Below are 13,022 nucleotides of genomic sequence, written 5' to 3'. Positions count from 1 at the left end.
ATTGCAAGCCACAACATAGCCCTCCGTTCACCCCTTCCTTTCTAAGCGTGTCTGACTTGACCCTCTGATAGAGATAGGTATCGTTAGGATTTTTATTACTACAAGGTGCTACTCTTATCAATATTCTGTTATTTTTCATGACTAAATATTGCTTTTAAAAACACATATAGGATTAAAAACAAAAACAAATACATCCAGAAAAGAATTATAAGTTATTGACAAAACTAAATATTGTTTTTAGAGCAGCAACAGTATTTTTTTACACCAGCAAATTCACAATGTAAAGTCATTAATATCTCACTGGAAACAAACTAAAATGCCAATAAATAAATAACATTCCTGAGTGAGGTTTATACATAATAATAATGAAGAACACAGATATCAGTTAGTATATCTTTCCTCCTGTCCTCTGTCCTCCTGGCTGCTTTGTCTCAGTCAGCAGAGAAGTTTAGATGAACAAACTAAGATAAACAGACAGACAGCTTTTGTTTTAGCTTTCTCTCGTGCTGTGTTTGCATAAACATAGCAGCAGTGGATGAGCGACTGCGTTAAATTTCCATCTTCAACATCTACAGTTACTTTGCATATTTAAGCAAAACAAATGTTCAGATTATGACTATGGTAAACATTTAAATGCAGACTTTAAATGGTTACTTTTACATTATAAAAGCATGTACGTGTGATGTGGTTTACTGCCACTAGATGGTACTCTATAATGACACAAGTTGTTTCTAGTAGTTTAGTGTAAGGGCATTGACAACCTTTTCTATTGTTGAAAATATCCAAACCTACTGAAAAATGACTCAATAATTGATCAAATTATTGAAATTAACAAGCAGGTCATTACATCTTTAAAATAGTTTTTGCCACATTATGAGAACATTTACAGTAAAATGACACATAAAAGTCTGGGATAGAAATGGACTGCTGCGTCGATGGGTTCCTGGTCAAATTGGGTCATTACACCACCACAGCATGCACTCCACCACTGAGTGACGAGTGCATTACATGAAGACATAACACGCAATGACCACAGTGAGAAGGGAAGCAAGGGAGGAAGAATAGGAGAGGGGACTGAAGGAACGGCATAGAGACAGAGCAGAAACAGAAATGATGTATACATGTCCAGTATGGGTGAAGAAAATGGTGGGTCTCTGCTTTGTCATAGTCAAAATCACAAGCCTCTTGTTTTACACTGCAGACAGACGGATCATTAAATGTCATAAAACAGGGACTGCAAAACAGCCATAACAGATTGTTCAAAGGTGATTTAATAGCTGTAACAAAATTAGATGCTTTGTACAGATATATTATCGAGTTGTACAAATATGAAATATTATTGAGAGCAAATGGTCTCTAGATGCTTCGTAATAATGATAACAAGGGTCTGACAAAGCCATTTGCAGTAAAAATGAAATGTGTTTACCCCTTGCAAAAGTAAACTTATTTCCAATCAACAGTCAAACTGTAAGTGAGCCGGAGTTAGCCAGAGAGGCTAGTTTTCATCTGCTGTCCCCGGCCAGATGTTTGAAGGCAGCCTAAAATTACGTTTACTCACCTGTAATATTTCTGAAACAAGTTTAACCAGCAGTTTCTTCCTGTCATGTTGCAGATAACAGATCTGCACCTGATGCTAAGTTTCCTGTATTCAAAGCAGCTGACATAAACCATGTCATTTCTGATTTACATGCTCTGCATCAAACTTCCTCCTGCTGCCTCTTCATACATTACAGTAGCTACCAGAGAGGCATATATAAACATTTAACCTGAATTCAAAAGAAGAGGCTAGCTGTTGCTTACATAGAGTACATTTGCATTACTTTTCCTTATGGAACAATGTTTATCTGTTGAATAAACTAGCAAATAAATAAAAGAGGAAGCACTCAAAATTGGCACTAATTACAGTCACACGGGGACAACAGTTTAACCTTTATAATCCTTTTTGTTACCTTATCCTTCATAATCGTGTACTTGAAGACTGAAACAAGCTCCTTTTACGATGCTTTTGTCCTGCACCCACTTAGCATTTGATCCATCTGTACAATATTTTTCTAAAGTCGCAGTAGTGTATCAGAAGCCTGGAGCGAAAGGTGGAGGTGGAAGGTATTCATAAGGTAACTCTCCATCAGTCAGTCTCACATCAGTGCAGGTGTAGGATAATGGTGGAGCATTGGCGGTCTGCTGCCCTGTGATGTACTGGTACTCATTGCCAGCGTTTCCACTCCTTTCAGTCGCCTCCATGTTAACCTCTGCGTACTCCTGCAACGTGCTTCTCTTCTTTTGGAACTTCTTCTTGAGGTTCTTCAGGTTGGAGACGACTGACGTCTTTGCCTCCTGGTTCTTTGCGAACTGGATGTTGCCGCTGAGGGGGTGCTCAGTGGCTGTAGGTGTGTGGGGACTCTCAGAGACCGTTCTGATACAAGCCTGGTGCTGCTTCAGTGGAGGAACAGAGGTCCGAGCAGGGACCTGAGGAGGCTGGTTGGATGGAGGGTTGTCGGCTGTGCATCTATTTCTGGTCGCAGGCTGAAGATCATAACATGAAACATACAGCACAGACATTTGTTAGAAAATAAAAAGAGCAAATTACATTTTAGAGTAAATCTTAGGTATATCTTCAAAACATTAAGTAATGATGTCTAAATAAACAAAAGCTTTTTAGGAGTTAAAAAAGTAAAAAATTCACCTTCATCAGGACTGCGTGGGTGTGTTTTGATCAGATTTGATTGACAGTGGCCTTGCAATGTACGATAACAACCCCCACAACTGTCATCACATTTTGTTTTAAAGTTTGCTTCAAAATTTGATTTGTGCACAGAAGTTATCAAAAGACATTTTCCTGCCCACTTCAAATAAGGGGAAAAAAGCAACAACAGAAACAGAAATATCTCATGGAAAACAACCAAAACTGTTCAAAGTTTGGGAGAATATCATATGTAATCATGTGTCCTTATGAGACCCCATCAAAAACAGGAAGCTTGTTACAACAAAAACCTTTGAAATGTTTTGGGAATAATGTTGATCTGACATATTTGGATATCATGTATTTTCACAAAAGGTTAAATCACCAGGCAACTTCTAAAAAATCGACTTAGATCACCATTACCAGGACTGGGAGAGGGAAGAGGACACGTGGAATTTCGGCTTCCAAATTAGGGTAAAGGTTGTTCGGATACCGGACTGCCGCGTTCTTCAAGTCATTAGGTCGATAAGGAAGGGCAGGTGGGATTTGTTCTTGTGATGTTGGGTGACCTATGCTGGGATGCAGCGGGTTGGTTGGCAACCAGCTTGTGTTAGGGTTAGGATGTGTTTGGGGAAACAGCAACTCTGCATAGTCACTGTTGTCATTCGATGTCTTCAGTGAGATAGAAACAGATACAGAGAGAGAGAGAGAGAGAGAGAGAGAACAAGTAGTGATTATTTTCTGTTTACATGAGGCACAGGTAGCAGGCAAATAAGCAAATAGTGTTGTTTTGGATAGGTTACTCAGTTTCAACTCTAAATGCATGTACTGTACATCTATAATGTATGACACCTGTATTTGTTCCTCACCTGTCCACAAGGGACAGTCAGCACCACACTGAAAGGCATGACGGGAGTCCGTCTGTGAAAGTCCACCATGTCCTGCAGACTACGGTGACTCCTGTTCTCCCCTAGTATGATGTAATGGCCGTCCTCCACTGCATCGATCATGAAATGTCTGCAGCGGTCCTCAGCACTGAGGGTCAAAGAGATAGAAAGGAAAGGATGTGTCAAATAGAGTGACCAGGGCAGGACTTTGGACCGTCGCACCGAATGTGTGAGTGTGAGATGTGAAAAACAGCTCACCGGTAAGAGAGAGAGTAGCCAATCCTGCTCTCACTGACTCTGATGAGGAAGTAGCCAGAAGGCTTGGACATTAGCAGTTCCTCTGCCACACTGCACACAAAAATGTATGCAAATTGCCACAAAACAAAAAAACGTTCACACACACACTTTAATCTTTAAATGATCTAGCATGTGAACTGGAGCTGGAATCAGTATGCTGTGAAAGTCTCCCTGGGAATTCGTCGTCTTAAGATCTGTATGAAACAGTTTAGCTTTCGGTACACAACAAAATGTTCTTACCGTACATGGATCTATTTAAAAAGAACAGTCTAATAGATACAGCAGGGCATTTTAGTCTGGTCAGTAAAGTAAACAGATGGAGTACGCAATGCCTATTAATAATTATTCTGTCTCATCCATTATTCAAAGTTGGGAGTGTGTAAACAGGGTGTGGAGGAAGAGAAAAATCCATTACAAATAGTACAAATATGCTTAATTATTATAAAAGTAAAAGTTACCATTCAAGAGGCTACTTAGCTGATACATCTGTGGCTCATGTGCATCATACATAAATGTGTATAATCAATGTTTTGTCCTTGTACCTGTAGATTAAAGATGCATGCTCTAGTTTTGCTTGTTTGTTTTGCTTGTTGTCGAAAAAATGAAAGACACATCTCTGTTTTCTCTCAAAACTCAAAACTCAAACTCAAAACTCCAGTTACGTTTTTTTGTGTTTTTGATGTTTACCATCATTTAAAGGAGCAAATGCTTTTATGAGGGTTGAGAATAATAGTGACCCTTTATCTTTAACTGGTTGCCAAGAACTTCCTGAAAAGTATTTTTTACTTCCTGAAAAAAGGACATTTTTGACATTTAGACTTGGTTGGCGTATATGTTCTTTCCTCATTACTTAGTCCTACTTTTGCTGTGTTGATCACTTGCTCTAGACAGGAGGGGCAGAAATAAACTTTGACATTTTTAGTTTTACTCTTTATAACCTGACATTAATAATTGATATGAAGCAGAGGCACAACATGACACATCCTAGACATTTACATGCCTATGAGCAATTCACTAAAAACAATCCCTGCATGCTGGAACGCAACACTTATATCTTTGTCATGCACAGGTTTTCAAAACATGGCTCGCCACATTCCTCCCCGTCTGCCATTCACTGCTACAGATGGCGGACAGTGATATACTTTGAGAACTTACTTCCTGGAAATGATCCCATGAAACCATTCTGGGATGATGCCGTTCCTGATCACAAGCCGGCGCTGGGACTCTGTGAACCAGGTGATAGCATCATGCTGTCCTTGTGACGACTGACTCCGCTCCATCATCCTGGGAAACAGCTCATTTAATCCTCTGTTGGGTCTGTTGGAAAATTCACGGAGGACAAAATCCTGCAAATGCGTTATTTACAGCTCATTGAGTTATTACATAAGATACAGGTACATAGAGTGCATACATAGAATTGATAGTAGCTGTTCCGACTAGTAGAGTGCATACATAGAATACAAACCCCACACAGAAGAAGCCAAAACAGCTTTGACGTAAGTTTATCAAATTCATTTAAAATGTGTAGATTGAAAACTCAAATGACAAAAAAATGTATTTGCAAATAAAACTCAGAGAGTTCTACGTTAAACATAGCTCACAGCAAACGTTACTCACCTATACTCGGGCAGCTCCCTGATAAAAATGACACAGCAGATCTCACTCACCTGACGACACTTGTCTGGGGGCGGAGGCAAAACGCACACCTTAGTGAGTAGCTGTTTACCAGTCACATTTAGAGAGAACACTACAGAATGCAGCCAAATTAGAAAGCGACATGGTCGTAACAAATTATTAAACGGTCCTTTATATCGTCAGACAGAAGATAAACGCGTATCTTTAAGTATGACAGTGTATTTGGATTATAGGAATGTAGCCTAAGTATATCATAAAGCTACAGGTGTCTGACATGATCTGTTAAAGTGAATGTGAAATGAGAGGTTTCAGTCCTGCCCTCTACAGCCGTTGCACAACGTTACATTTGCTCAAGTATCAGTTCAGAGCACCGAGGTGTGTATTATAATGTGGAAAGTATATATAGAGAGAAATGGTTGAGGCGATCTCAACTTCTGGGCAGCAAATACACTTTTCATTTTTAGAAAGATATAGCCTGGACACCTGTGCAGTTTAATGCAACAAATCTTGGTGAAGTTCACTTTAGAACATTTTGTTAGGGAGATTTTGTGATTGTGTTGATTTCTTAAAACCTTTGTTGGTCGTTTCCATTTTTCTGCAAAGCTTGCCCACTATTAGAAGCCTAATATGTGGGTTTTTAAATAAAATAAGAAAGCTGCTGCTTAATAATATGCTAATGCTGAACAAATGCGTGCATGACTTCCATCTGCTGTTCTAGTCAGAGAGGAAGCTACAGACGGGAACTATGTTAACATTAAAGTTCATAGTCTGTGACGTTATTGTTGTTGATTTATTTACTGTTTAGTAAACCAATTCAACGAAGATTCTTATGCTGGTGAGCCGCTTTAGGCCAGGTAAAAGAACCAGTTTGGGAAGTGTCCTCCCACATGTTGACTGTCTAAATGAAAGAGAACTTCATAAAGGTCAAAGTCTTACTGCCTTCATGCTGCCGCACGGCGGTGTGCAATGCGGAAGTGGTGAGCTCCAGTGCAGTTTATTTAGAGGGGCCCTACAAAGGTACAGAGCACCTGTGGAGATGCAAATACAGTTTTGTGAGTCAATTAACAGCGTTTGCTCATATTCCATCTTCTCAAGCAAACAATCCATGAGGCCATTTTTTTATCATGTTGAAAACTGAAAAAAAGTTTTTTTATTGAAAAGATTAAATAATGTGGATTAATCTCATATTTTTCGTGCTCATTTTATCTGAACATTTAAATCACCTACATTATTTTCGTTCAAATCAACTTCACAAGTGATTTTTCTAACATTTGATATTCTCAATTGCTTATTTCCCACAAAGTCATGCTTGGTCATCTATACGTTATGGGTGGTTAAGAAACAAGTTTTTCAAATTTTTTGTTTTTATGAACTTACAAAGTGCGTTTTGGACAAACAACACACGCAAAGTAACTTTCATATTGTTTTACATATTTAAACATCTACATGAATTTCTCAAAATAAAGAGGTGCAAATATAATAAGTTGAAAAACATTTATTTAAGAATCTCTTTTAATAAATCATCAAAACACATCTACAAAATGTGTAGATCAAACAGATTTATGAACCTTCAGTACAATCATTGTAGATCTTATTTACAATTGCTGAATTATTTAATTTATTCCCCATGAAATCCATCAATAATCAGCGATGAAATCCAAATTTAGTTAGGGAATGCTGACGATATGCTAACATAGACCTGGCAAATTTTTAGTTGGCGAGAATTACAAATCAATCAAATGACATTGAGATGAAATATCAGCCAAACTCAAGTCTAAAAAAAAACTGCATTTTTCATTAAGGCATGAATTGACTAAACCTGTGAGAGCCAGTTAAACCGAAATAGTCCCAAAAGTCAAACCACGTTAACGGCAATGATTTACATCTACAGGTTAAATCCAATGACTCATCAGCACCGCTATGATTTGCACTCACTGTGAAACATCAGAGGTGAATTTCAGCTTTCAATAAATTTCCTATTTTTGCGCCTAAATAGCTGAACCAAATACAATAGAATTTTGAGTGACAGCAGAAATGTAAACAGCAAGAATCCTATGCACATTTCTAATCTCAAATAAAGCTCGTCAAGTCAAACGTGCAAAGCTTTTTGAGGTCTTCTATGCAGAATGCATAGTTCAGATGGCCATGATACTGCACCAAAACGAGACATGGGCTGTCTGGCTAGAGGGAAGAGGAGAGAGACTAGGTGGGTGAGGGTGCATCGAGGGTTCCCAAAAGCATCAATGGGGGACGCAAATGCATAAGAAGCGGGAAAAAGAGAAATATCAATTGATAGGAACGTTGTAATGGGAGAAACATCTCCAAATCAAAGGCCTTCTGTATACTTCCATTATACTAACTCAAAAGACGAGGTTCAGTGCTCAAATATTGTCAGGAAGCCCAGATAGGGTACGTGGAAAACTTGTGCATGAATATTCTTTGCTTGAGACTGCAACAGTCAACACATGTAATGAACTTCTTCTTTACAGAAAACAAACAAAGGAAAAGTGCATAATAATCAATAAGAACATAAAAGCACACTTCGTCATTTTGGTGCTATGTTTTGTTTCACTCCATAAATACTGCTACAGCCCCAATCCAAGGCCCAGGGAACCGTTGTGTACGCGCTTCCCCCGTTGGAACCGACGACAGGAAGAAGTTTGAATGCATAAAACAATGATTACATCATTGCTGCGATTCCCTCTGAGCCACTGCTGTGTAACTGTATTGCCTCCAGGTGTCAGAGTTAGGTATTGCTAGTCCACCAGTTGAAGTGCATCAAATAAAACGCCCACCTCCCACCAATCACATCTTATCTTCCATAGAAATTGCAATACCTAAACTGATGAGGCAAGCAACTACAAAAGGAATCTGTGTGCCCTTAAAACAAGCATACTTGGGTCAAGAGCCCTCCTTACTGCAACCATGTGAATACTTAAAATAGGCTAAATCTGGGCCCCACACACACATCACACACATCACATTGCACATTAAAGTGTTCACAAGAGGAATGTTTCAGCCTAAGAAATCAACAGAGACACAAGTAGAAAAGCTGGACAGAGGACATGTAAACCCCAATGTTGATGTGAGAAGAATGCGTCGGCACTATCGTTTCACATCGTGAATCCTACTCAATGATAGATATTTACATGTTGCGTTTACCTAATGTGGATGTATAAAAAGTTTCGGCCACCAAGTCAGTACACAAATGTGGCATAATGGGTTGGATTGTACTCTCATCACCTTGCATTATTCAACAGATGGAGTATATTCAAAAATTAGGAAGCCTATTGGAGAAGTAAGCCTTTTTTTGGAAGTATAATTTGGGCTACTTTGAGTGATAAGGATCGAATAACTAAGACTTCACCAAGAGACACTGACAACAGGTGAAAGAATCCATCTTGGAATCGGACATTATTGCAAATAGTAAAGGTTTGATCGTTTCTCGTGTCTTTAAAAGTCAACACAATCTCAAGGAATCAATTTGGAAGTGTTAATCTAAGGATCAGATTTAGCATCAGACAGAAGCCAGAGTTATATTCACAGTTGTGGAGGGAACCAAGAGAGCCATGAACTTTTGTTTTTTCAGAGTAGAGAGAAAGAAAAAGAGGACGACAAGTGAAGAAAAATAAAAAGAGAGATCAGAGTGTGCTCTGTCCAGTTCTGTCCAGCGGGGGACACAGGTAAGGCGAAGGTGGATGCCGACACTTAAGTCTCCTCACAGGAGCCTGCAGCGGAAGAAGCTGCTCTTCTTGGGTTGTTCTGTAATCTTTACTCCTTGATTGCTGCCCTGCGGGTTGTTGCCCTCCTGAAATACACACAGATAAGAAAGCACAACCAAATATGACAACTGCAGAAATAGTATACAACACAAAACAATTAAGTTTCCACTCTATTGCACTCTTACCAGCTTCTTGTCCATTTTTGCTTTAATGTCTCTGGCAAGGGTTAAGAAGGCCTGCAGACAAAAACAGGTTTAACAAATGAAATAAGTACATTCTATATTAAATTAAACCGCATTAATGATAGCACTCTGGGTAGGACCAATGGTTTTGGACAAAAGAAGATTGTCGGTTTAAAGTACAGCATCAAAACCAGAAGAAACTCGATTGATTCTTAGTCATCAATAATTGTATATAAGACGCAAACAATGCACATGATTTGCACACAATCTGAGGGTTTGTAGTGAACAGATTATGTGATTACAGTCTAATTATGGCTGTGATTTAATAGGATTATTGTCTTTTGTGTTATAGGCTATGTGGACTGGCTGATTATAGATCAGTTAATGGGAAACCTTCAGAAAGAAATATGAAGAAACTGATTTTTCCAGTTTGATAGCGTATTAAGACTTCCTACTTTATTCTTGTTTTATAGTCTACAACCACTGTGCCCTCTATACAGTACATGGCAATCCTTTTATCCTAAAATGATATTTCATCTAACCCCTTTTGTGCAGTGAATTACTTAAAACTCTAAGACAACAATCGCAGAAAAATTGTGTACTCACGTTCTCGACGTTGATGTTTGCCTTTGCACTGGTCTCCATGAACTTGATGCCGTACTCCAGCGCCAGCTGGAGTAACGAAACAGAATCCGTGTCAGTACTCAGGCCCAACGAGCCAGGACAATAAATATGTTCCCCAAGAGAGCGAGGATAAAGAGTACTTTTTCAAATCAAGCTCTCAAGTGCATTAATTTGTCAACTTTATGGTCCCACCTTCTCTCCTTTGTCTTTGGACACCTGTCGCTTGTCATTGCAGTCACATTTGTTCCCAAGGACCATCCTTTCCACATCTGCTGATGCATGCTGTGGAGGATAATTTGACATGGAGAACAGACAGATAGTTGATAAGTCATAGAATGCATTAGATTAATACATACTCTTTAGCTTTTTAGTAAAAATCAGTGCCGAAATAAAAACACATCTAGCCACGTCCACGAATGTAAAACGTTTACCTCTTCTATATTCCGTATCCAGTTCTTGATGTTGTCAAAGGACTTCTCATTGGTAATGTCATACACCAACATGATGCCCTGGAGAGGAAAAGACATAAAACCAATGAGCAGCCAGACAACAATGGAAACCCTTCCTTACCAATTACCATTAGTCCATGAAGACAGACTTGGAAATTAAGGGTCTAATGTGATTTTCCGCTGTCCATGTCAACCCTTATTAGTGACGCATCACATGATTTTACAGCCTTAAGTAAAAGCACGGCACTTGAATACCAAAGAAAACAGGGATCAATTATGTTCCTGAAGTAGAACATGCAAACAGGTATCCAGTTAAACTTGAATTAAAGAAAACAAAAATACCATTACAATTCACTCTAGTTTCCCAGGTGTGTACAAAATTAGCAACAACAATGGTGGGTGTGGTTCTGGTTAAGGCTTATGCAGGTGCACACACCTGAGATAACCACCACTTCACCCAGTTAGGTCCAAGAGAGAATCTATACTGTCATTTGAGTTGTTCAGATTACAATGCAACCTACCATGGCTCCTCTGTAGTAGGCTGTCGTGATGGTCCTGAACCTCTCTTGTCCTGCTGTGTCCCTACATAGAAAACAAAACCGGCAACTTTGAGGACACCAAAGTCAAGACTTGAGAGATGCCTCATGCACTAAGCAAATTTGCCTAAATATTCCTTTGATGTACAAGTATTAGATGAGGATATATTGGTACAAATATTGTTAGTCAGTACCGGTGGAAACAGCTACCTAAACTTTTAAATTTCCTGAGAACGGATATTTATTCTATATCAAACACAAGGATAATCATGAAGTTGATAGCGTTGTGAAGAGAGGATACAAAAGGGGTACACAGTTTAAAAGACAGGAAAGCTGAGTCGTGTCATATTTAATAACAGCGTGATATCGATTTTAATATTAGAGATAATAAAATCTGATAATATCAAAGGTTATATTTATTTACCATAAAAAGGGTTTATTTACTAGACTTTTTACAGGCCCTCCATTGTCATGAGTATTCAACTTCTACTTTATGTTGCGCTCCCATAAAGAAATCATTTGTCAGTTTAATAGGCACACACTGCTAAAACTAACAGCCTAATACAACCAGTGTGCAATACACCCTATTATATTTGAGGGCTACTGCATTAGACTGCATTCATTTTAGTTAGATGCACCTTGAACTGGCAACTGAGTGTAAAGATCATCCATCGTGAATCTTTCTTCTGCCACATCATGTGAAGCTGTGACCTGAAAGCATTGTATGTACTGTGACCATCTCACCATATCTGTAGCTTGATCTTCTTTCCATCTAATTCTATTGTTCTGATCTTGAAATCAATACCTGAGGAACAAACGAAAGTCACACAATTCAATTCAAGCACGTCTTTTCATCTGTCAAACTGACAAAAGGCACCACACTGACAGTAACATAAACGTTTCACTTTCGAAGCACAGAGTGGTTGAAAGAGTTCATTAATATGTTCTGTCACGTTGGCTCCGAGAGTGCGAAGTACAGGCAGGAACTCGTAGGAGAAATGACACCGCTAACTAACGTTAGCTCACTGACAGCTTTGTAGCTTGTTAGTTCAGCTGGCCATGATTAATATACACAGAATAAATACTTGTAACGCTGTTGGTGGAGTACCCACCCTCGCAGCTCGTACATACAGGTGCTTTCCAACTATAGAAACTTGTTAAAATATAATTGTCAGTTCTGGAAAAGCCCTTCTAACAAGCCGGCTGGGCTGCTTCCTGACTAGCTAACGCTACAAGATGTATGCTAGTCAGAAAAGTTAGCACCAAATTAGCATGACGGGATGGGCTGCTCCCACCACTTTTCGGCTAAGACAATACTAGATAATATGACTTTTACCCACCTATAGTGGAGATGAACGTTGAGTTGAAGGCATCTTCTGAAAATCTGAATAGCACGCAGGTCTTTCCGACGCCTGAATCGCCGATTAAAAGTAGTTTAAACAAGTAATCGTAAGTCTTCGCCATGTTATTAGTTAGCTTACTACTGCGGATATCCCGCCCGTTGTTAGAGACAGAGACGTCACTGTGCGAGAGTTTTTCTATTGGTCAAATCGACTGTCACTCTTCTCTGTCGTCGTGGCTCCGGAAGTTGCGTTTCTTGTTGAGTGTGCTCGTTTTGATGTCTATGGTCACCCGGATTAAAAGATGTGTTAATTAGCCGTTTGACAAAATGAGTCGTATAGAGATGGATGTTCTCTAAAAAATAACCAATATTTAGTCGGTGTTGTGTTGTGTACCATTAAATATATTAGTCAGATACTAAATATTCTATGTAAGCTCTTTTCTGCCATTTTAACAATAATAATAAATAAATAAAAAGATCCTATAAGTCATTATAATGAGAACATGTCTCATAATTATGAGATACTATGTCATAATTATGAAATGCTAAGTAATAATTATAAGATGCTTTGTCATTATTTTGAGATAGTATCTCATTATGACTTACAGGATATTTAGTTTTTCATCATAGTGGTGTAAATGGGCTTCCATAAATATCAAGAGTTTAAA

The 13,022-nt window shown here is 38.8% G+C and overlaps 2 protein-coding genes across 2 annotated transcripts; both read right to left on the bottom strand.

The window, feature by feature from the left end:
* Positions 1-1,264: 1,264 nt before the first annotated feature.
* On the bottom strand, positions 1,265-5,634 carry hsh2d (hematopoietic SH2 domain containing). Its single transcript, XM_076087869.1, has 5 exons — positions 5,020-5,634; positions 3,826-3,915; positions 3,550-3,715; positions 3,104-3,352; positions 1,265-2,523 (listed from the first exon to the last, which is right to left on the bottom strand). The coding sequence occupies exons 1-5, from the start codon at positions 5,145-5,147 to the stop codon at positions 2,071-2,073; spliced, it is 1,086 nt and encodes a 361-aa protein (XP_075943984.1). The 5' UTR covers positions 5,148-5,634; the 3' UTR covers positions 1,265-2,070.
* Positions 5,635-6,979: 1,345 nt separating this feature from the next.
* LOC142946520 (ras-related protein Rab-8A) lies at positions 6,980-12,532 on the bottom strand. Its single transcript, XM_076087875.1, has 8 exons — positions 12,353-12,532; positions 11,757-11,817; positions 10,998-11,058; positions 10,459-10,536; positions 10,220-10,309; positions 10,010-10,075; positions 9,407-9,457; positions 6,980-9,307 (listed from the first exon to the last, which is right to left on the bottom strand). Exons 1-8 carry the CDS (start codon positions 12,474-12,476, stop codon positions 9,218-9,220), a joined length of 621 nt encoding a protein of 206 aa, XP_075943990.1. The 5' UTR covers positions 12,477-12,532; the 3' UTR covers positions 6,980-9,217.
* Between the last annotated feature and the right edge of the window lie 490 nt (positions 12,533-13,022).

Source organism: Anarhichas minor, unplaced genomic scaffold (genome assembly GCF_050575085.1).
Source record: "Anarhichas minor isolate MPS153535 unplaced genomic scaffold, ASM5057508v1 ptg000010l, whole genome shotgun sequence".
NCBI lineage: Eukaryota > Metazoa > Chordata > Actinopteri > Perciformes > Anarhichadidae > Anarhichas > Anarhichas minor.
Note: the sequence above shows the minus strand (reverse complement) of the source record. Positions and strands in the feature narration are given on the sequence as shown.